The sequence below is a fragment of the Rhinoraja longicauda genome, chromosome 15 (assembly GCF_053455715.1).
Source record: "Rhinoraja longicauda isolate Sanriku21f chromosome 15, sRhiLon1.1, whole genome shotgun sequence".
NCBI classification, from domain to species: Eukaryota; Metazoa; Chordata; class Chondrichthyes; order Rajiformes; family Arhynchobatidae; genus Rhinoraja; species Rhinoraja longicauda.
Genome location: NC_135967.1, coordinates 48,247,516 through 48,272,444, shown reverse-complemented (window position 1 = coordinate 48,272,444; position 24,929 = coordinate 48,247,516). Strand labels below are relative to the sequence as shown.

Here is a 24,929-nt window from a genome sequence, read left to right as displayed (position 1 = left end):
AATTAATTAGCTAGTCAGTATTAATTTAAACAACCCATGAAACAAATTGGAACAGTTTTAAAACAGAATAAAGTGCAAGTAGATCTGTGCCGGTTCACTGTGCAATGTGACCATCTGGCTCAGCAGGACCGGTTCATAGCAGCTGTGGCCCTGGGGATGAACCTGTTCCTGAGTCTGGAAGTGCGGGCGTAGAAGGCCTTGTATCATCTGCCCGATGGTAGAAGTTCGAACAGACTGTTGCAGGGGTGTGAAGAGTCTTTGTGGATGCTGGTGGCTTTTCTGAGGCATCGTGTGTTGTAGATGCCCTCCAAGGCTGGTAGTTGTGTTCCGATGGTCCTCTGAGCTCTATGGACTACCCGCTGAAGAGCTTTCCTCTCTGCCTCCGTGCAGCTGAGATACCACACAGGGATGCCATGTGTTAGGATGCTCTCTATGGTGCAGATGTAGAATGTCGTCAGCAGCTGTTGGGGCAGACCAGACTTTTTCAGTGTTCTTAGGTAGAACAGTCGTTGCTGTGCCTTATTGACCAGCGCAGCAGTGTTATTGGACCATGTTAGGTCCTCCGAAATGTGAGTGCCCAGAAACTTGAAGCTGGACACTCTCTCCACACTGTCCCCGTTGATAAAGATCGGGGCGTATTCCCCGTTGTGTGACCTACGGAGGTTGATGATCAGCTCCTTGGTCTTGGTGGTATTTAGGGACAGGTTGTTATCAGAGCACCAGTCCGCCAGGTTCTGCACCTCTGCTCTGTATTTTGTTTCATAAACCGTTGGTGATCAGCCCGATCACCGTTGTGTCATCTGCAAACTTCACAATGGTGTTGGTGTCGAATGCAGGAACACAGTCGTGTGTGAAGAGGGAGTAGAGCATGGGGCTCAGAACACAGCCCTGTAGTGTGCCGGTACTCTGGGTGATAGTGGAGGACAGGTGCGGGCCCATTCTCACTGCCTGCGGTCGTTCCAGCAGAAAGTCCAGGATCCAGTCGCATAACGACGAGCTGAGGTGATCTTTGCTCTTTTCGGCACCGGCACTATGGTAGCCGACTTCAGGCACTTGGGGACCTTAGCCAGAGATAATGACAGGTTAAAGATCCTGGTGAATACCTCAGCCAACTGTTCAGCACAGTCCCTAAGTACCCTTCCTTGAACTCCATCTGGGCCTGCAGCCTTCCGTGGGTTGACCCTTTGCAGAGCGTGTTGTACTTCCTGTGTGCTCAGTTGCAAGACCAGTCCCTCCGCCTCGGCTGGGGTTCTTCCATTCAAGGTGGTGTTGCCAGTTTTCGAAGCGGGCAAAGAAGGTGTTTAACTCGTTGGTTAGTGTGATATCGCTGTGGGGGCAGGCAGGGCTGCTCTTATAGTCAGTGATGTGCGAGACTGGCTGGTGAGTACCACAAAACCCTCACCAAAGTCCCGACGGAGCTTGGTAGAACAGGCCCCTGGACCACCACACCGGGGGGTTGGAGACGGAGCCAGCGCAGGGAGAGGAAGCAAAAACGTGGTCGGAGAGCGGGGGTGCAGGCCAGGCTAAGGAGGGCCCCACAAAGACCATCCTTACCAAGCATCTTTCTCGCCAATGTCCGGTCACTCTCCAACAAGCTGGATGAGGTAAGGCTGTGGATCAACACCCAGCGTTCCCTGAAAGACTGCTGCGCGCTGATCTTCACGGAGACGTGGCTCAACGCGCTGGTCCCCGACGGGGCTGTGGAGCTAACAAACCGCTCACTACATCGTGCTGATAGAACAAAGGACTCCGGTAAGAGCAAGGGCGGTGGGCTCTGCATCTACATTAACAATGACTGGTGCACCAACCACTCCGCAATAGAGAGCTACTGCTCCCCAGACCTGGAGTACTTACTGCTCAAATGTAGGCCATTCTATCTGCCGCGGGAGTTTACGGTGGTCATCATCATGGCCGTATACATTCCCCCACAGGCTAATGCTAACCTAGCGCTAGCACAGCTACACTCGGCCATCAGTAAGCAGCAGGATGCCCACCCCAACGGTACCTTCATTGTTGCAGGGGACTTCAATCAGGTCGACCTACGAGCCTCGCTCCACAAATTCCATCAGCATGTGCAGTGCCCTACCAGGGGCTCAAACACACTGGACAAGGTGTGCACCAATGTAAAGGACGCCTACAGAGCTCTCCCCTGCCCACCCCTAGGACAATCCGATCACCTCTCACTGTTTCTACTGCCTGCATACAAACCCCTCATCTGCAAGACCAAACCCACAATAAAGACGGTCAAAATATGGCCCGAGGATGCCACCCTACAACTCCAGGACTGCTTTGATCGCACCGACTGGGACCTGTTTGCACAACAGGCCACCTACGGTTCAGAGGTAGACTTGGAGGAATACGCATCCACTGTGCTCTCCTACATCAACTGCTGTGTGGAGAATGTCACGGAGGACAAGGAGATAAAGATGTTCCCAAACCGGAAACCCTGGATGAACAAGGAGGTACAGAACCTGCTGAGGGCACGCAACAATGCCTTTAAATCTGGTGACACTTCAGCATACAGTGTTGCCAGGTCAAACCTGAACAAAGGTATTAAAAGGGCCAAAGACACCCACAGGCAACGGGTGGAAGACCACTTCAACACCACGGACACCAGAAGTATGTGGCAGGGTGTCAGGGACATCACTGGCTACAAGAGCAGCCCTGCCTGCCCCCACAGCGATATGGCACTGACCAACGAGCTTAACACCTTCTTTGCCCACTTTGAAACTGGCAAAACCACCTTGAGTGAAAGAACCCCAGCCGAGGCGGTGGGACAGGTCTTGCAACTGAACACACAGGAGGTACAACGCGCTCTGCAAAGGGTCAACCCACGCAAGGCTGCAGGACCGGATGGAGTTCAAGGAAGGGTACTGAAGGACTGTGCTGAACAGCTGGCTGAGGTATTCACCAGGATCTTTAACCTGTCATTATCTCTAGCTACGGTCCCCAAGTGCCTGAAGTCGGCTATCATAGTTCCGGTGCCGAAAAAAGCAAAGATCTCCAACCTGAACGACTACCGCCCGGTTGCCCTAACGCCGATAGTCATGAAGTGCTTTGAGAGGCTGGTCCTCTCACACATCAAATCCAGCATCCCTGACTCACTGGACCCACATCAATTTGCATACAGGGCAAATAGATCCACAGAGGACGCCATCTCTCTGGCTCTTCACACTGTCCTGACTCACCTAGAGAGACAGGGCACGTACGTGAGGATGCTATTCATAGACTATAGCTCCGCCTTCAACACGGTCATCCCCACCAAGCTCATCACTAAACTCCACCAGCTAGGCCTCAGCTCGTCATTATGTGACTGGATCCTGGACTTCCTGCTGGAACGACCGCAGGCAGTGAGAATGGGCCCGCACCTGTCCTCCACTATCACCCTGAGTACCGGCACACCACAGGGCTGTGTTCTGAGCCCCATGCTCTACTCCCTCTTCACACACGACTGTGTTCCTGCATTCGACACCAACACCATTGTCAAGTTTGCAGACGACACAACGGTGATCGGGCTTATCACCAACGGGGACGAAACAAACTATAGAGCGGAGGTGCAGAACCTGGCGGACTGGTGCTCGGATAACAACCTGTCCCTAAATACCACCAAGACCAAGGAGCTGATCATCAACTTCCGTAGGTCACATAACGGGGAATATGCCCCGATCTCTATCAACGGGGACAGTGTGGAGAGAGTGTCCAGCTTCAAGTTTCTGGGCACTCACATTTCGGAGGACCTAACATGGTCCAATAACACTGCTGCGCTGGTCAAGAAGGCACAACAAAGACTGTTCTACTTAAGAACACTGAAAAAGTCTGGTCTACCCCAACAGCTGCTGACGACCTTCTACCGCTGCACCATAGAGAGCATCCTAACACATGGCATCCCTGTGTGGTACCTCAGCTGCACGGAGGCAGAAAGGAAAGCTCTACAGCGGGTAGTCCATAGAGCTCAGAGGGCCATCGGAACACAGCTACCAGACTTGGAGGGCATCTACAACACACGATGCCTCAGAAAAGCCACCAGCATCCACAAAGACTCTTCACACCCCTGCAAGTCTGTTCGAACTCCTTCCATCGGGCAGACGATACAAGGCCTTCTACACCCGCACCTCCAGACTCAGGAACAGCTTCATCCCCAGGGCCATAGCTGCTATGAACCGGTCCTGCTGAGCCGGATGGCCACAACGCATAGATCAACTTGCACTTTACCCTGTCTAAAAACTGTTACAATTGTTTCGTTTCGTTGGGTTGCTGTTAATTACTTAAATTATTGCATCGTATGGGAGGCGCATTCCCAATCTCGTTGTACCCCTGGGTACAATGACAATAAAGATATATTGTATTGTATTGTATTGATGTCCCTGACACCCTGCCACATGCTTCTGGTGTCCGTGGTATTGAAGTGGTCTTCCACCCGTTGCCTGTGGGTGTCTTTGGCCCTTTTAATACCTTCATTCAGGTTTGACCTGGCAGCACTGTATGCTGAAGTGTCACCATATTTAAAGCCATTGTTGCGTGCCCTCAACAGGTTCTGTACCTCCTTATTCATCCAGGGTTTCCGGTTTGGGAACATCTTTATTTCCTTGTCCTCCGTGACATTCTCCACACAGCAGTTGATATAGGAGAGCACAGTGGATGTGTATTCCTCCAAGTCTACCTCTGAACCGCAGGTCGCCTGTTGTGCAAACAGGTCCCAGTCGGTGCGATCAAAGCAGTCCTGGAGTTGTAGGGTGGCATCCTCGGACCATATTTTGACCGTCTTTATTGTAGGTTTAGTCTTGCGGATGAGGGGTTTGTATGCGGATGAGGGGTTTACCTGCATTAAGGAGGCAATTAAACACACCTAAGCAATTACAAAGACCTGTGAAGCCATGTGTCCCAAACATTATGGTGTCCTAAAATGGGGGGATTATGTATAAACACAGCTGTAATTTCTACATGGTAAAACCAAAATGTATATAAATGGCCTTTAATAAAATTCGACAATGTGCACTTTAACCACGTTATTTTTTATATTACAAATCTCAAACTGTGGAGTACAGAGGCAAATAAATAAATGATGGGTCATTGTCCCAATATTATGGAGGGTACTGTAGCTGCTTAGGTCTAACCATTGCAGTGTCCAGTGAGCAGGGTCCTGCTGTTAGCTACCTTTGCCACAAACTTTGTTTTGCCAGTGAGAGGGAAATTATTTGATCATTGACTCCCTGGATGTCCTCCATAGGGAATCAATGTTCAAACTCTCTCATAATAAAGACTGAGATTTCACTTTCTCTCATTGCTTGATGCATTCTGCACGTTGGCCCTCGACGCCTTGTACAATGATACCTCAGGTTCTCAGAACATAATACAAATCTCACCATTTCACAAATTCTCTACTTATACATTTTGTTCACTAATGTGTAAGACCTTACATTTATAAACATGATATTCCATTTACCTGGTTCTCATCCATTCATTGAGCTAGTCCATTTCCCCATTGTAGCATTTGTACATGTATCATCATTCATACTCTCAATCTACTTATCACCAGCAAACCTGATCCCATCATCAAATTTTTGATACAGATTGTGAATAGCTGGGGTTCAAGTACCAATCCCTATGTCAGCCGACTAGTCACAACCTGCCAACCAGAGAATTCATTCCACCTCTTTGATTTCTGATAACCAATTGTCTAGCCACATCCCATTCAGGCAGCATCACAGGCGATAGTGGGGAATTCCCTGATGAACTTAATACATTCTATGCTCGCTTTGAGTAGGCCAACAGGGCAATGACATCTGTCACATCAGACTCGAGTGTGCCTTTTCCCATGGTCACTGTTGCAGAAGTTAGATCGGCCTTCCTGAGGGTGAACCCATGGAAGACAATTGGCTCTGATGGAGTTCCTGGCCGCTTCCTTAGGAACTGCATGGACCAAGTAACGGGAATGTTCTTGGACACCTTTAATCTCTCCCTACTCTAGGAGGTGTCCACTTGCTTCAAGAAGATCACTATCATCCCGGTGGCAAAGAAAAACAAGACCCCATGCCTTCATGATTACCATCCAGTGGCCCTGACATCCACCAACATGAAGTGCTTCGAGAGGCTGGTTATAGCACATGTTAAATCAAGCCAACCAAGCACCCTTGATCCACTGCAGTTCGCCTACCGCCATAACAGGTCCACAGCTGATGCCATCTACCTGGTCCTAGTCATCCCTGGAACACTTAGATAAGCCAGGTAGGTGGAGGGGCAGGCAGAGTAGAGGAAGACTCTGCAGAAGGACTTGGGCAGGTTAGGAGTGTGGGCAGAGAAGTGGCAGATGAAATTCAGTATTGCAAAGTGCGGAGTCATGCATTTTGGTAATCAGAATAAAGGCGTAGATTATTTTCTAAATGGAGAGAGAATCCAGAAATCGGAGGTGCTGGTGCAGGACTCCAAAAAGTTAATTTGCAAGTCGAATTGGTAGTAAGGAAGGCAAATTCAATGCTAGCATTTATATCAAGAGGATTGGAATACAAAAACAGAGATGTAATGCTGAGGCTCTATAAGGCGCTGGTCAGGCCACATTTGGACTACTATGAACAAATTTGGGCCCCTTTATCTGAGGATGTGCTGGCTCTGGAGAGGGTCCAGAGGAGGTATACAAGAATTATTCCAGAATGAGTGGGTTAGCATATGATGAGCGTTTGACAGCACTGGGCCTCTACTCATTGGAGTTTAGAAGGTTGAGGGGGGGGGGGGACACCTCATTGAAACGTACAGAATAATGAAATGCTTAGAGTGGATGTGGAAAGGATGTTTCCACTGGTGGGAGAGTCTAAGACCAGAGGTAATAACATCACAATTAAAAAGTGCTCTTTTAGAAAGGAGGTGAGGAGGAACTTCTTTAGTCAGAGGGTAGTTAATCTGTGGAACTCATTGCCACAGAGGGCTGTGGAGGCCAAGTCAGTGGATATTTTTAAGACAGAGACAAATTCTTGATTAGAATGGGTGTCAAGGGTTATGGGGAAAAAGCAGGCAAATGGGATTAGGAGGCAGAGATCAGCCATGATTGAATGGCGCAGTCAACTCGAATGGCCGAATTGTACTCCTATAACTTGTGAACCTCTCCCTCAATGTTAGTAATACAAAAGAGATTGTAATTGACTTCAGGAAGCAAAGCAGTACACACACCTAGGCATACATTTATGGTGCCAAAGTGGAGATGGTCAAAAGCGTCAAGTTCTTAGGAATAAATATTACTAATTTGTCTTGCTCCAGCCATAATGAAGCTATGGCCAAGAAAGCACACCAATGCTTCCACTTCCTTAGAAGCTCAAGAAGCTCGGCATGTCCCCAACAACCCTCACCAACCTTTACAGAGGCTCTGTAAACAGCATTTTATCAGGATGCTCCATGGACAGCTCCATTCAAGACTGAAAAAAACTGCAGAGCTGTGGATGTAGCCCAGACCATAGGGCAAACCAACTTTCCTCCCATTGACCCCACCTACACTTCTCGCTGTTTCGGCAAGGCCCCCAGCATAATGAAATATCAGTCACACCCCGGTCACTCCCTCATCTGCCCTCCCCTATCAGGCAAGTTTCTTCCCAGCAGTTATCATCCAACTGAACCACCCTCTCACCAGCTAAATGCAGTTCTGACCTCCCATCTAGCTCATCAAGAAGGACCTTTGAACTGCTTTAATTGGACTTTATCTTGCACTATATGTTTTACCCTTTATCTGTATACTAGAAACATAGAAAAATAGGTACAGGAGTAGGCCATTCAGCCCTTCGAGCCAGCACCGCCATTCAATATGATCATGGCTGATCATCAAAAATCAGTATCCCGTCCTGCTTATTCCCCATATCCCTTGATTCCTTTAGTCCTAAGAGCTAAATCTAACTAGATCTAAATCTAAATCCATCAAGCTTAACTGCCATTTACACACCAGTTTTCAGTTTATATAATAGTATCATGTTCATTGAATGGAACCTGTGGCTTCACTTTAACCCCACTTAAACCATTTATCACTTCTGTTGAGACTGTACACAGTAAATGGCAGAGCCCTGGGGAGCATTGTAGAACAGAGAGATCTAGGAATGCAGGTACGTCGATCCCCGATACGATGTCACAGGTAGATAGGGTAATCAAGGTAGTTTTCAGTATATTAGTATTCATCAGTCAGGGTATGGTGTATAGAACTTGGAACGTTATTTCACGGTTGTACAAGATTTATGAAGTATGGTGCTCAGTTAAGGTCACGCTGCTATAGGAAGGATGTTAAGCTGAAAAGATTGCAGCGAAGATTTACGAGAATGGTGTCAGGACCTGAGGGCCTGAGCTAGAGGGAGAGGCAGGGCATGCCAGGACTTTTTTCCATGGAGTGCAGGAGAATGAGGGGTGATCTTTTGGAGGTGTATAAAATTATGAGGATAGTGTGAAGTCTTTTTCCTCCCCCCCATTGAGTTGGGAAAATCAAGAACGTGAGGACATAAGTTTAAGGCGAGGGGAGAAAGATTTAATAGGAACCCGAGGGACAACTTTTTCTACAGAGGTCAGATGGAATGAGCTGGCAGATAAGGCAGGTACTATAACAATATTTAAAAGGCATTTGGACAGGTAAATGGATAGCAACGGTTTTGAGGGATATGTTGGGATAATTATGTCTCCACTAGTCCAGAAGGTGACTAATTGTGCTTTCAGTCAGCTCACCATTGAGTTGTCATCATCCCCATCTCATGATTAATGTTTATTTACTTGTTGAATGAGATCGAATTAAATATCCCTGTGCTGATTAATTCTATTTTCTGTTAACTAGGTCTGGAAAGATGCTGCAGCACAAATATTCTATACACTTGGAGTGGGTGCTGGCAGTTTGATAACCCTGTCATCCTACAACAAATTCCACAACAACTGTTACAGAGACACCATCACTGTCTGTATGGTGAACTGTGCCACTAGTGTGTTTTCTGGATTTGCCATCTTCTCCGTGCTGGGACACATGGCTCATGTCCAGGACAAGCCTGTTTCAGAGGTCGCTCAGTCAGGTAACTGCGGTGCCAGAGTTATTGTGTGGGATGTCGATGGAGCAGGGAATCGCACACCCATCTCACTGGTTAAATACATTTCCATACCTGCACTTCAGTTGTGTATCGGCTGACAGAACAAAGCCAAGGGCGACAACACGAGAGTAGCAGTATCAACAGCATTCTCCCTAAATCATCGAGATTTAGTGGTTGCAAAAGAAAGTGAAACAGTGAGGATGGGTAAAGAGGGAAGTCAAAAATCAAACGACAAGAGGGAGGAGCAGAAAGACATGATTAATAACGCTAAGTTAGAAGACAAGTTAAAGTCTTAGCAATAACCATTATAAAACCTGTGACAATTGCTGGTGGGCAGGAATGAAATCGACCAGTGAGATGTTCCAGTTAGCCTCAGTGTTGTTGGATCCCACTGCAAAAAGATTTAGCACACTGTACACAAGCCCCATTTCCAGACTTAACTTTCTGCAGTGAAGTGAATGAAAATTGTCATGAACTGTGAATAAAATGACATTTGATAGTTCAGAAAATCTGCTTTTCCTGGATCACCAATATCACAATCAGGTCAGATTAACTACATACATACATATTACTGGATTACTTTGCCATTGCATCCCTGTATATCATTGAATCATTTCCATTGTTCAGGTTTCGGTTTGGCTTTCATCGCCTACCCAGAGGCTCTTGCACAGCTGCCGTGGGCTCCACTATGGTCCACTTTGTTTTTCTTCATGTTGCTCACTGTGGGACTCGACACTCAGTTTGCAGCTGTAGGCAAGTGTAGAATTCTTTGTTTAATATAATTAAATAATTTCAATTGTTTATAATAAATGACCACTGGCAATAATAATGAAGAACATTTTTTGAATCTTTGTGCTAATTCTCCACTCACTGCCTTCCTGGAACATCTAGTTGCTTATTGAACATCTGAAGCAAATAACACGTCAGGGAAATGTCCCAGGAAATGTTTGTAATACAATCCCCATTGTTACTCCAGTGACTGGTCAGGTCATAATTTATCTTTTTTCAGTTGAACAACCCAGTTCCAAGGATAATAATTGTGCATTCTGAAGTTTCTCCCTCATGGCTTAACACTCAGAGCAATGGGTTGGGTAAAATGTGGCCTCAGAGCAGAGCGGTGAGAGGAAACAGTTGTCATCTGCACCTTCGCTCTGTAGGCTTTTGATCTTTTCCATTTGGAGTGGTGAGAGAGGGCGGGGGACATGGAAAGTGCTGCTTTCTGATACTGTGTAATCCTGTGCAGCCCGACTATTTTGTTGGGAGAATTGAGGTGACAATCGGAATCAGATCCAAGGGGCCCTGACACGAACATGGAAGACTCAAATTCCCCGAGAGATCCTCACCACTCTCGTTAATGCACTAAGTAGAAGGCGTGGAACATTCGGCCCCTTGTGTCTACCCCAGTATTCAATACGATCTAAAAATCTGTAATCTCTGTCCCGAAAAAAGTCCGTGACTGAGCAGCCAGTCTTCCTGCAGATCAAATTCAAAGAATTCACTCACATCTGATAAAAGCATTTCTTCTTATCTCAGCCCTTACTTTTAGTCCGTGACCCCAGTTCTAGATACCTCGGCCAGAAGTAAAATCAATTCTACATCAACCTTGTTAAATTTTGTCAATTTCTATGTTGCAATGTATGTGATTATTCCTTTCATCTAATTTATGGAGAGTATAATCTGTTTAATCCTCCAGCCCAGGAATATATCTGGTGAACTTTTGCAATCCATCCGTCACACGATTATCCTTGTTGACAGTAGGTCAGAATATATGATTGCAGTCAGATAAATTTCCTCTTCTGCACAAATCATTTTGCAATGAAAACCCAATGTACCAATTGAGTTTCTAATTGCTTGTGGTACCCATATGTTAATTTATGTTAAAGTGCTTTGTTTCCAATAAATTAAAAGTCCCTCCGAACATCATTCGATCTCTCCATGTTAAAAAAAGCCACATTTTACTTTTCTTATCTAAGTGGATGACCATATAATTTTGTACATTACATTTCAACAACCATGATCTGAATTATTCTTTTAACTTATAATAGACAATAGACAATAGGTGCAGGAGGTGGCCATTCGGCCCTTCGAGCCAGCACCGCCATTCAATGTGATCATGGCTGATCATTCTCAATCAGTACCCCGTTCCTGCCTTCTCCTCATACCCCCTGACTCCGCTATCCTTAAGAGCTCTATCTAGCTCTCTCTTGAATATATTCAGAGAATTGGCCTCCACTGCCTTCTGAGGCAGAGAATTCCAGATTCACAACTCTCTGTCTGAAAAAGTTTTTCCTCATCTCCGTTCTAAATGGCCTACCCCTTATTCTTAAACTGTGGCCCCTGGTTCTGGACTCCCCCAACATTGGGAACATGTTTCCTGCCTTTAACGTGTCCAACCCCTTAATAATTTGATAAGTTTCGATAAGATCCCCTTTTATCCTTCTAAATTCCAGTGTATACAAGCGTAGTCGCTCCAGTCTTTCAACATATGACAGTCCCGCCATTCCGGGAATTAACCTAATAAACCTACGCTGCACGCCCTCAATAGCAAGAATATCCTTCCTCAAATTTGGAGACCACAACTGCACACAGTACTCCAGGTGCGGTCTCATTAGGGCCCTGGACAACTGCAGAAGGACCTCTTTGCTCCTATACTCAACTCCTCTTGTTATGAAGGCCAACATCCATTTGCTTTCTTCACTGCCTGCTGTACCTGCATGCTTACTTTCAGTGACTGATGCACTAGGACACCCAGATCTCGTTGTACGTCCCCTTTTCCTAACTTGACACCATTTAGATAATAATCTGCCTTCCTATTCTTACCACCAAAGTGGATAACCCACACTTATCCACATTAAACTGCATCTGCCATGCATCCGCCCACTCACACAACCTGTCCAAGTCACCCTGCAACCTCATAGCATCTTCCTCACAGTTCACACTGCCACCCAGCTTTGTATCATCTGTAAATTTGCTAATGATACTTTTAATCCCTTCATCCAACTCATTGATCTATATTGTAAATAGCTGCGGTCCCAGCACCGAGCCTTGCGGTACCCCACTAGTCACTGCCTGCCATTCTGAAAGGGACCCATTTATCCCCACTCTTTGCTTTCTGTCTGTCAACCAATTTTCTATCCATGTCAGTACCCTACCTCCAATACCATGCGCTCTAATTTTGCCCACCAATCTCCTATGTAGGACCTTGTCGAAGGCTATCTGAAAGTCAAGGTACACCACATCCACCAGCTCTCCCCTGTCAATTTTCCTAGTTACATCCTCAAAAAATTCCAGAAGATTAGTCAAGCATGATTTCCCCTTCGTAAATCCATGCTGACTCGGAACAATCCTGTTACTGCTATCCAAATGCTCCGCAATTCCGTCTTTTATAATGGACTCCAGCATCTTCACCACCACTGATGCCAGACTAACTGGTCTATAATTTCCCGTTTTCGCTCTCCCTCCTTTCATAAAAAGTGGGATAACACTAGCTACCCTCCAATCCACAGGAACTGACCCTGAATCTATAGAACATTGGAAAATGATCACCAATGCGTCCATGATTTCTAGAGCCACCTCCTTAAGTACCCTGGGATGCAGACCATCAGGCCCTGGGGAATTATCAGCCTTCAGTCCCATCAGTCTACCCAAAACTTTTTCCTGCCTAATGTGGATTTCCTCTAGTTCCTCCATCAACCCTAGGACCTCTGGCCACTAGAACATCTGGGAGATTGTTTGTATCTTCCTTAGTGAAGACAGATCCAAAGTACCGGTTCAACTCGTCTGCCATTTCCTTGTTCCCCATAATAAATTCCCCTGCTTCTGTCTTCAAGAGACCCACATTTGCCTTGACTATTTTTTTCCTCTTCACATACCTAAAGAAGCTTTTACTATCCTCCTTTATACTATTGGCTAGTTTACCCTCGTACCTCATCTTTTCTCCCCGTATTCTCTATTAGTTTATAGTCTTTTTTTTCAGTCTCTTTTCATCTTTATTTTTTCTTTAAAAATTCAAAAATTGAAGCTATGTAAGAACTCTATAACCAGTTTGTCGTTTATTATTATTTGTACATATGCTTTAAAAAATTTTTTTAAATTTAAAAAAAGAAATCTCCCATAACCACCGTAGCATTACATTTGCGACATGCCAATTTTAGCTCCTGATTCAACTTGCACCCTATGTCGAGGCTACTGTTTGGGGGCCTGTAGATGACTCCCATTAGGGTCTTTTTACCCTTATAATTCCTCATTTCTATCCATACTGATTCTACATCTCCTGATTCTATGTCACCCCTTGCAAGGGAGTGAATATCATTCCTTACCAACAGAGTGACCCTGCCCCCTCTCCCCACCTGTCTGCCTTTTCTATACGTTGTATACCCCTGAATATTCAGTTCCCAGCCCTGTATCTCTTATCTCTATCCCTGTATCCAGCTTATCTCTATTCCTTTGAAATCTCTGTATTGTCTTAAAATTCCACATTGCCACCAGTTTAGAATGATCAACAAACTTCAGAGGCACTCTTGGGTGCCTCATCTGACCCATGGTTTTAACATGTGAAAACCTGGGAATCACAGCACCAATCTCTGAGTCACCAGGCACCCAATTCCAAAGTAAAACATTTATTCCTACCCTCTGCTTTCTGTCCATTAACCAATCCTCAGTCACAGCAGTGCATCACCCCCAATCCCATTTTCCCTAATGTTGTTGAATAACCTCTTGTCTAGTAATTTATTGAAGGCCATTTGAAAAGCAAATTAAATCACATCGCATTCCCCTTTATCTATTCTGCTGTTTATAGACACAAACATTTCCAAACGATTCAAAATAATTTCCCTTCCATAAATCCATGCTGACTCTGGTCAATTGTAATATTACCTTGCCATCTGTTCCTTAGTAATAGATTCAGACAGTCAGCAAGACAAAGGAGATAGTGATTGACTTCAGGAATCACTTTCGGTATCAGAAAGGGGGAGGTCAGGGGGGAATGGTGAACACCCGGCAAGTGTGGGGGTTATGGTTGGATAGACAATAGAGAATAGGTGCAGGAGGAGGCCATTCGGCCCTTCTAGCCAGCACCGCCATTCAATGTGATCATGGCTGTTCCTACCTTCTCCCCATACCCCCTGACTCCGCTATCCTTAAGAGCTCTGTCTCACTCTCTCTTGAATGCATTCAGAGAATTGGCCTCCACTGCCTTCTGAGGCAGAGAATTCCACAGATTCACAACTCTCTGACTGAAAAAGTTTTTCCTCATCTCAGTTCTAAATGGCCTACCCCTTATTCTTAAGTAGTGGCCCCTTGTGGATGAAGGCAGGTGAGCAGAAGCAGGCCGACACAATGTTTGGTAGGGGGATGGTTGGTATTCAGAGAGGAGGGGGCATGCAGACCTTTGTATGGGTGGGGAGTAGCTGGGGCCACCTGGCTAAAGGGGGAAGGGGAAGACCAAGTGGAACCCCTATTGAGGTTCCCTGTAGGAGGGGGGGGGGGGGGGGGGGAGCAGTAGGACCCAGCAGAGTCAAACCACGTGCTGTGGGACTTTGCCTCGTGGGGACTGTGGGCCGGCGCTGAGTCTGGGACTCAAGTAAGGCGACGGCTGCGGCCCGCTGGTGGTCACTTGCCGGGTGTTCACCACCCCCCCTGACTCCCCCTTTCTGATACCAAATGGTCTGTCCTCAGCAGAGGCCTCACCTTTGTTCCCCTCCGCCCCCACCTCAACGAGTTCCGGGTCCGCCACGATGTGGAGCTCTTCTTCCGTCGCCTCCGCCTCCGGGCCTTTTTCCATGGGAAGGAGTCCTCACCTCCCAGTAATGACCCCTTCTCCCATCTCCAGCAGAACCCCTCCTCTTGGACTTCCCCGGCTGGCTCTCTACCTTCATTAGACCATTTCATTTCTAACTGCCGGCGGGACATCAACTGCCTCAAATTTTCCACTTCCCTTACTTACTCTAACCTCTCTCCTCCTGAACGTACAGCCCTCCGCTCACTCTGCAGCAACCCCGACTTAGTTATCAAACCTGCCGACAAGGGAGGTGCCGTGGTAGTCTGGCGTGCTGACCTCTACCGGACTGAGACCAGACAACAACTCTCAGATACCTCCTCCTACTTATCCTTGGACCATGACCCCACCGACGAGCACCAGGCCTTGATCTCCAACACCATTACTGATCTCATCTCTTCCAGCTCTCTGCCCCTAAAGCCTCCAACCTTAGCGTTCCCAAGCCCCGTACAGCCCATTTTTACCTTCTTCCCAAAATCCACAAACAGAACTGTCCTGGCAGACCCATTGTTTCTGCCTGTTCATGTCCCACCGAATTAATTTCCACCCACCTCGACTCCATCCTATCCCCCGTGGTCCGATCCCTCCCTACCTATGTCCAAGACACCTCACATGCTCTCCGTCTCCTCAATAACTTCTGTTTTCCTCATCTTTACTATGGATGTCCAGTAACTCTACAGCTCCATCCACCACCCAGAGGGTCTTAAAGCCCTCCGTTTCTTCCTCGACCGTAGAACCAGCCAATTTCCATCTACCAATACTCTCCTCCGCCTAGCGGAGCTCGTCCTTACCCTCAACAACTTCTCCTTTGACTCCTCCCACTTCCTCCAAATCCAAGGCTTAGCTATGGGCACTCGCATGGGCCCTTCTATGCCTGCCTCTTTGTAGGATACGTCGAATAATCCCTGTTCCAGGCTATCCTCGAACTCTACCTCCGCTACATTGACGACTGCCTTGGTGCTACCTCCTGTACCCATGCAGAACTCACTGACCATCAATTGCACCACTAATTTCCATCTTGCTCTCAAATATACTTGGACCATCTCCGATATCTTCCTACCATTTCTGGATCTCATCATCTCCATCACAGTATAACAGGACAGGAGACAGACTAATGATCGACATCTACTACAAACCCACTGACTCCCACAGCTATATTGACTACACTTCTTCCATCCCTGTTTCCTGTAAAAACTCTATCCCCTACTCCCAATTCCTCCCGCATCTGCGCCCAGGATGAGGTGTTCCATAATAGGGCATCGGAGATGTCCTCATTCTTTAGGAAACGGGGGTTCCCCTCTTCCATTATAGATGAGGCTCTCACAAGGGTCTTCTCAATATCCCGCAGCTCCGCTCTTGCTCCCCCTCCCCCCCCCATTCGTAACAAGGATAGAGTCCCCCTTGTCCTCACCTTCCACCCAATCAGCCGTCGCACACAACAAATTATCCTCCAACATTTCCGCCACATCCAACGAGATCCCACTACTGGCCACATCTTCCCATCTCCACCCCTTTCTGCTTTCCGCGGAGACCGTTCCCTCCGAAACTCCCTGGACCACTTATCCCTTCCCACTCAAACCACCCCCTCCCCATTTACTTTCCCCTGCAACACATGTCCCTTTACCTCCCCCCTCGACTCCATCCAAGGACCCAAACAGTCTTTCCAGGTGAGGCAGAGGTTCACCTGCACGTCCTCCAACCTCATCTAGTGTATCTGCTGCTCCAGATGTTAACTTCTCTACATCGGCGAGACCAAGCGCAGGCTTGGCAATCGTTTCGCTGAACACCTCCGCTCAGTTCCATCTCAACCAACCTGATTTTCCGATGGCTCAGCACTTCAACTTCCCCCTCCCATTCCTAATCTGACCTTTATGTCCTGGGCCTCCTCCATTGTCAGAATGACCCAGCGCAAATTGGAGGAACAGCACCTCATATTTCGTTTGGGCAGTTTACACCCGAGTGGTATGAATATTGACTTCTCGCACTTCAGGTAGTCCCTGCTTCCCCTTCATCCCCTCCCCCTTCCCAGTTTTCCCACTAGTCTTCCTGTCTCTGACTACATCCTATCTTTGTCCCGCCCCCTCCCCTGACATCAGTCTGAAGAAGGGTCTTGACCAGAAACGTCACCCATTCCTTCTCTCCTGAGATGCTGCCTGACCCGCTGAGTTACTCCAGCATTTTGTGTCTACCTTCGATTTAAACCAGCATCTGCAATTTTTTTCCTATTAGATCAGACTTTACTGCCTTTGTCTTGCACTAAACATTATTCACATTATTGTGTTTATCGTGTGTCTGTACACTGTGAGAGGCTCAATTATAATCATGTATTGTCTTTCCGCTGACTGGTTAGCATGCAACAAAAGCGTTTCACTGTATCTGACAATCATATCATATCTATACAGCCGGAAACAGGCCTTTTCGGCCCTCCAAGTCCGTGCCGCCCAGCGATCCCCATACATTTAACACTATCCTACACCCACTAGGGACAATTTTTACATTTACCCAGCCAATTAACCTACATACCTGTACGTCTTTGGAGTGTGGGAGGAAACCGAAGATCTCGGAGAAAACCCACGCAGGTCACGGGGAGAACGTACAAACTCCTTACAGTACAGCACCCGTAGTCAGGATCGAACCTGAGTCTCCGGCGCTGCATTCGCTGTAAAGCAGCAACTCTACCGCTGCGCTACCGTGCGCTAAACACATTTCTGATAACAGGCTAACTGGTGTATGGATCTTTGCTTTCTCCCTCCCTTCTTTCTTAAATAGTTAGGTTACATTTGCCACCTCTTGAGGATCCTTATAGAAACTATGGAATTTTGGAACATGCCAACCACTATGATATCTGGAGCTACCTCTTATAACTTTGGGCAGCAGATTATCAGGGTACAGGGGATTTATTGGCTTTCAGTCCTATTAATTTCCTGAATACTATTTTTTTAACTGCTAATTTCATTCAATTTGTTATTCACTGGGGCACATGAACAAATCAATATAAGGAACTGGAATAGGTGATCTTCCCCTCAAGCCTGTTCCCCATTAAATAAGAAGATAGACACAAAATGGTGGAGTAACTCAGCGGGACAGGCAGCATGTCTGGAGAAAAGGAATGGGTGACGTTTCGGGTCGAGACCCTTCTTCAGACTGATGTCTGGGGAGTGGGAAGTACATAGATATGTGTATAAATAAGGAAAGGCAAGGTGTGAAAACAGGACAAAGGGAATGGAGATCAAGGAAAATGTAGAATAGATCATTGTTAGTTGAGAGAAGGTAACAACAAAGCAATCAGAGATAAAATGTAGTCAGAGACAGTAAGACTGGTCGGAGAACTGGGAAGGGGAGGGATGGAGAGAGAGAGAGAGGGAAAGCAAGGGTTACTTGAAGTTAGAAAAGTCAATGTTCATAGAGCTGGGTGTAAGCTGCCCAAGCGAAATATGAGGTGCTGTTCCTCCAATTTGCGCTGGGCCTCGCTCTAACAATGGAGGAGGCCCAGGACAGAAAGGTCAGTGTTGGAATGGGAGGGGCAGTTAGAGTGTTTAGCAACCAGGAAATCAGGTAGGTTTAGGCGGACTGAGTGGAGGTGTTCAGCGAAACGATCGGCGAGCCTACCCTTGGTCTCGCCGATATACAGGAGTCCACACCCGGAACAGGGGATACAGTAGATGAGGTTGGACGAAGTGCAGATGAACCTGTGCCTCACCTGAAATGACTGTTGGGGTCCTTGGATGGAGTCGAGAGGGGAGGTATAGGGATAGGTGTTGAATCTCCTGCGGTTGCAGGGAAAAGTACCTGGGGAGGGGGTGGGAAGAGACAAGTTGACCATCGAGTTGCAGAGGGAACGATCTTTACAGAAAGTGGTGGAGATGGGAAGATGTAGCAAGTGGTGGGATCCCCTTGAAGGTGGCGAAAAGGTCAGAGGATTATGTGCGGACTATATTATATTTCCTACACATAATCCGCTGACATTTTTGCCACCTCCACCTCCTTGATCTCCATTCCCTTTGTCCTGTTTTTACACCTTACGCATCCTTATATATACATTTCCTTATCTATGTACCTCCCACTCCCCTGACATCAGTCTGAAGAAGGGACTTGACCATGAAACGTCACCCTTTCCTTCTCTCCAGAGATGCTGCCTGTCCCGCTGAGTTACTCCAGCATTTTGTGTCTATCTTCGATTTAAACCAGCATCTGCAGTCCCTTCGCATTAAATAAGATCATGGTTGATCTGACTACATCAACTCTGCAGTCCCATCTGTCCATAACTTTTCACTCTCTTTGCTGATCAATTTTCGCTCTCCTTCTGACTTAATAACATTTCATAGACACCATTGAAACTCCACCACCCTTTCAGCAATTCCAAAGAGACACAATTCTCTAAGAAAGTGTTGTGCTCTGTGTTGTATTTGGCTGACCCATCATTTGTTGGCAGCTGGTAGTTTTGCTATTTTCAGTGGAAAGCTGGTTTGGGGAACCAAGCAGCCTCTGTGGGTGAGAGCAGAGAGATATAAGCTGCCATTGAGGTGATTCTGCTGAAGCATTATGTAATTCTGTTTGTTGTATGTTATTAATGAATCACGAACCCTGTTACAAATTTTAGAAGGAATTTTAACATCTCTCGTGGACCAATTCCCCAAGTATCTCCAATCAAAACGTCTTCCGCTGACAGCTGGTGTATGCTTATTGTTATTTCTCCTTGGCCTCGTGTGTGTAACACAGGTAGGCTGCTCTGCAGGACTACTTCACTACAAGTCCACGTGACAGCAGTAGTGTTTAGGAAAGCCTATCAGAATGAGGGAAATGATGAGTGTAACAAAGGGAACAATATTGAGGGGTCTATGAAAAGGTGGGTGGGCAAAAGGGAGCTGAAGGAACTGAAACACCCAGGGATTCCCAGTGGGAAATGGAGCTAATGATGTGGCAGTAGAAAACTGGTGTGACAGACAATAGACAATAGGTGCAGGAGTAGGCCATTCGACTCTTCGAGCCAGCACCGCCATTCAATGTGATCATGGCTGATCATTCTCAATCAGTACCCCGTTCCTGCCTTCTCCCCATACCCCCTGACTCCGCTATCCTTAAGAGCTCTATCTAGCTCTCTCTTGAATGCATTCAGAGAATTGGCCTCCACTGCCTTCTGAGTCAGAGAATTCCACAGATTCACAACTCTCTGACTGAAAAGGTTTTTCCTCATCTCTGTTCTAAATGGCCTACCCCTTATTCTTAAACTGTGGCCCCTGGTTCTGGACTCCCCCAACATTGGGAACATGTTTCCTGCCTCTAACGTGTCCAACCCCTTAATAATCTTATACGTTTCGATAAGATCCCCTCTCATCCTTCTAAATTCCAGTGTATACAAGCCTAGTCGCTCCAGTCTTTCAACATATGACAGTCCCACCATTCCGGGAATTAACCTAGTAAACCTACGCTGCACGTCCTCAATAGCAAGAATATCCGTCCTCAAATTTGGAGACCAAAACTGCACACAGTACTCCAGGTGCAGTCTCACTAGGGCCCTGTACAACTGCAGAAGGACCTCTTTGCTCCTATACTCAACTCCTCTTGTTATGAAGGCCAACATTCCATTGGCTTTCTTCACTGCCTGCTGTACCTGCATGCTTCCTTTCAGTGACTGATGCACTAGGACACCCAGATCTCGTTGTACGTCCCCTTTTCCTAACTTGACACCATTCAGATAATAATCTGCCTTCCTATTCTTACCACCAAAGTGGATAACCTCACACTTATCCACATTAAACTGCATCTGCCATGAATCTGCCCACTCACACAACCTGTCCAAGTCACCCTGCAACCTCGTAGCATCTTCCTCACAGTTCACACTGCCACCCAGCTTTGTATCATCTGCAAATTTGCTAATAGTACTTTTAATCCCTTCATCCAAGATATAATAGAGCAGTTTCTAACACTGGTAGATTACAAGCACCCCCAGGGAAAGTTGCTTCTTTGTGAAACTAGTTGCTTCAACTCAGTTGGTTGCTATAGAGCACAAATAATACTTGTCCCCAGTTCATTGAATCCATGATAGAGACTCTCATCCAGATCCGCTGTTCATGAATCACCCAGAAGTGTTCTAGGTCAGAATCACATTAAAAGATGGTAAGGGAAGCTTTGGAACTGTTGAATGCTACAATCATTCCCTCATGTTTCACAACAGCTGGGGAACACACAGACATGTAACCACCAAAAGACCAGCTTCAATTAAAAATTATATTATTCTGAATTACAAATGTCTCCAAACAGTTACAGCAGGAAATATGAGCAATTAGTCATTTGTGTCGATTTGCTTAATCTATTTCAAAAGTAATATTCAGTATTGAAGAGATGAAGAGATGTAATGAATTGCATGGAAATTGAATAAGCTGGTTAGAACTGTAAGTAGTGTGTAGCTGACTCATATCACATTGGTATATTTTGAAGCTTGAATGCTGGAGTTTTCTCAGACATTTTCTCATTTTCCATTTAATTTTAGGCTGGGATTTACTGGGTAAATTTAACTGATTCTTTCTGTACTGGATGGACTTTCATTACTATAGGCCTTCTGGAACTTGTTGGCCGAAGCTGGATTTATGGTAAGGGCAGAATTTTATGGAGAATTCAGGGGAAGCCTCAAATCAAATAGCTGAATTTGGTCAAAGTAAAAGAACTGATGGGAAGTATGTCATACCTTGGGCTGTTTGGCAATGACAAGATTGCCTTAGTTGTCAAAGTCCTTTCCCCATGTGGTTCCAGCAAGAGTTTGCCTCATCCTTTACCCTTGATCCTTTACCTATGCTGAGTTACAGCTGCTGGTTGTTGACTAAACTTTACTGCAATGGATTTAGTGGAGGAATGTTGCCCAATCATCTTCACCTCAAACTCTGGATCTACACGCCATGAAATTAAATAACAGGTGATTGAGCATCTGCTTTCCTGCTGTCAACAGGGGTAAACAGATTCATCAAGGACATTGAGATGATGATTGGGGAGAGGAATTGGCTCTTCTGGTTGTGGTGGAGAGCATGCTGGCGTTTCATCACTCCAAGCTTGCTGGTGGTAAGAGTATTATTATTTATTATATTATTTATTGATTTAAACTAAAAATCACCAAGCTCCAGATAATTTTTTCTTTGGATCTCTGACTTCTTTCTCTACAATCTTTTCAAACAGGTAATCTTAGCTTGGTCTTTTGCAACATTTGCCACACCAACATATGGAATCATTGAGTACCCCGTCTGGGCAGTAGCATTTGGCTGGTGTATGATCATCTTCTGTATTATGTGGATCCCCATCGTTGCCATTGTGAAAGTTGTCCAAGCTGAGGGCTCCACATTGTACCAGGTGAGGAAACAGCTTGACATCTTTCAAAGAAAAAATCCATGTCACCGAGATGACTGTGGTTGTTTTATTCAACATCTTGGGTCACACAAAGGAGAGAGCAGTGGGGGCATAGATGCCAGAGCCGAGATTATTGGGTTGTGAAATGCTTCGCGGCCTGTGGCACCTGAAGAACAGATCAAAATTACACTTCAAATGAATTGAAATGAAATGCAGGGAAAGGGAGGGATGAGGGGCTTGGCTTTCAGAGAAAGGCTGGAAATGCCAGAGTTACAGCAAATAAATATGATAGAGGGTTCAGAAAAACAAAGACCTAGACAGAGTTAGCAGAAAGAAACGGTTCCTGTAAGTAGACACAAATTGCTGTCATCTGGCAGGTCGGGCAGAATCTCTGGAGAAAAAGGATGGATGACATTTCAGATTGGGTTCCTGTAGGTGCAGAGACAAGAACCTTTTTAGAGCGGTCACGGTTGCGCAGCAGTAGAGTTGCTGCCTTACAGCGAATGCAGCGCCAGAGATGCGGGTTCCATCCCGACTACGGGTGCTGTCTGTACGGAGTTTGTACGTTCTCCCCGTGATCTGCATGGGTTTTCTCCGAGATCTTCAGTTTCCTCCCACACTCCAAAGACATACAGGTGTGTAGGTTAATTGGCTTGGTAAATGTAAAAATTGTCACTAGCGGGTGTAGGATAGTGTTAATGTGCGGGGATCGCTGGTCGGCGCGGACCCGGTGGGCCGAAGGGCCATTTTCTGCTCTGAATCTCTAAACTAAACTAAAAGCCAGACATTTCAGTTGAATGACAGAAGTACCCAAGGTAACAGGAAGTCATGTAATCACAGTAAGAAAGTTATGAATTAGAGGATCTAATTTTTCAGTAAGTTTAATTTAGTTTATTAACGTCATACCATGGTACCGTGAAGAGGTTTTGTTTGCGTACTATCCAGTCAAAGACTGTATGTGATTACAATCAAGCTGCCCACAGAGCACAGGTAAGGGATAAAAGGTACAACATTTAGTGCAAGATAAATTCCAATAAAGTCTGATTAAAGATAGTACAAAGGTCTCTAAAGAGGTCGATGCAAGGTCAGGATTACACTCTAGCTGATGAGAGGACCATTCATTAGCCTGATAACAGCTGGGACGAAACTGTCCCTGGAACTGGAGGTATATTTTTTCAAGCTTCTGCACCACTAGCCTTGATGGGAGAGGGGAGAAGAGGGAATGACTGGGGTGAGATTGGTCCTTGATTACTGCCTTGCCAAGGCAACGGGAAGTGTATGTTGTTTAATTATGTCCAAGAGTTATGTTGTCCAATTGATTTTGATAGCTGCTCTGAAGTTCCAACAGTAATATCTTTATGCACAAATATTGCATTCATCTAGCTACTTGCATGCTAAAATTGCTGAGATAAACACTAGATGCCATGTGTTCGAAAAATCCACAGAAAAATCTGATCAGGCTTTAGGCTTCTTCTACCTGGATTTAGTAGATCGAAATGATCACTTTTAAGAACACTGACAGTCCATACGCAATGCTGATGTCAGAGTGTTGCGACAGTGTCCGACATGACTTGCCCACTGGACCCGACCCACTGCTAGAAATAACTTTCTAATGATCAAAAAGTATTGTTGTGAAATTGTTCACCTTTCTTTCCACAGAAACTTGCTGCTGCTTGTACATCATCTCCTGACTGGGGCCCGTACTTGGAACAGCACAGAGGAGAAAGATACAGAAGGCAGCCGAATTCTGCAGAAGCCCCTAACACTATGGTGCTGCTTACTGACTCCGAGATGTAAACTGTTGAGGGAAGATCTGTGGCCATTCTGATGCTCTCACTGTGGTTTCAGTGGGAAGTAATTCAAAATAGACAAGTACTCACAGGAGCACATGCATATCAGCCTGGGGTGAGTGGGGTCCAGGAGAGATCAGTGACCAATAGATTTTCTACACCGACCATCTTTTACATTCCAACGTTATTGCACGGTTTAACGTTTGGGATGCCAGGCACTGCATAACGTGGACAGTATCTCCTCAATATTTCCCATCGAGGATTGGTTTCTGAAGATTAGCCATTGGATATAGCAAAGAACAGAGGGACCTCAGCATTTGTCACTAGTTGCTGACACTCTTGGAAACACTGATTGTTCATGGGCAATGCTGATGGTCAGAGTGTGCTGACAGTGTCCAAAATGACTTGTCCACTGGACCCAACTCACTGCTGGAAATGACTTTATAATTCATAATTTTGACAGACAACTGAATTCTTCGTGAATAATTACTTTTACTCCAGTTTTCACATGACAATTATACTGCTCATGCAAAACATTTTCATTCACATCAAGCAGACATTTGCATTAACCTTGCACTGTTAATGCTCGAATCAACCATGAAACTAAGATGAAACTTACCACAAGAGCAGTAGGGTTGAACAGACAAAAACCTAATAAAAAATACCATTGGTCAAATTTCAGAGTGATGTGTTGCTGAATCTGACAGTGAGGCAATCCGGGCACTATACTGGGACCATCTGAATCCCTTCCTGGCCAATGTGTACCATGTCACAGCAAGATATACATCCCAAGCAGATCTACATTTCCATCTAAACTCACAAACGATAAGCACAAATATCAAAGGTGATTCATGTTCAACTCCATGTGTTTGCCCTGTTGAATTCCTCCAGAAGTTTATTTTGTACTCATTGGTGCTGAGATATAACAATGCCTGGAGCTTCCTGCAGAACTTCACAACTCGATGTTCTCTGGCAGGACCTGACTATGCTGTC

General features: G+C 46.0%; 1 protein-coding gene across 1 annotated transcript in view; it reads left to right on the top strand.

The window, feature by feature from the left end:
• The window catches only part of LOC144600714 (sodium- and chloride-dependent neutral and basic amino acid transporter B(0+)-like), a 39,823-nt gene extending 15,880 nt beyond the window's left edge, over positions 1 to 23,943 (top strand). The window contains exons 8-14 of the mRNA XM_078412626.1: positions 8,792 to 9,020; positions 9,663 to 9,788; positions 19,412 to 19,530; positions 21,302 to 21,401; positions 21,755 to 21,864; positions 21,979 to 22,149; positions 23,806 to 23,943. Coding sequence (XP_078268752.1) covers positions 8,792 to 9,020; positions 9,663 to 9,788; positions 19,412 to 19,530; positions 21,302 to 21,401; positions 21,755 to 21,864; positions 21,979 to 22,149; positions 23,806 to 23,943 — 993 coding nt within the window. The remainder of the gene's footprint in view (positions 1 to 8,791; positions 9,021 to 9,662; positions 9,789 to 19,411; positions 19,531 to 21,301; positions 21,402 to 21,754; positions 21,865 to 21,978; positions 22,150 to 23,805) is intronic.
• The last annotated feature ends 986 nt before the right edge of the window (positions 23,944 to 24,929 follow it).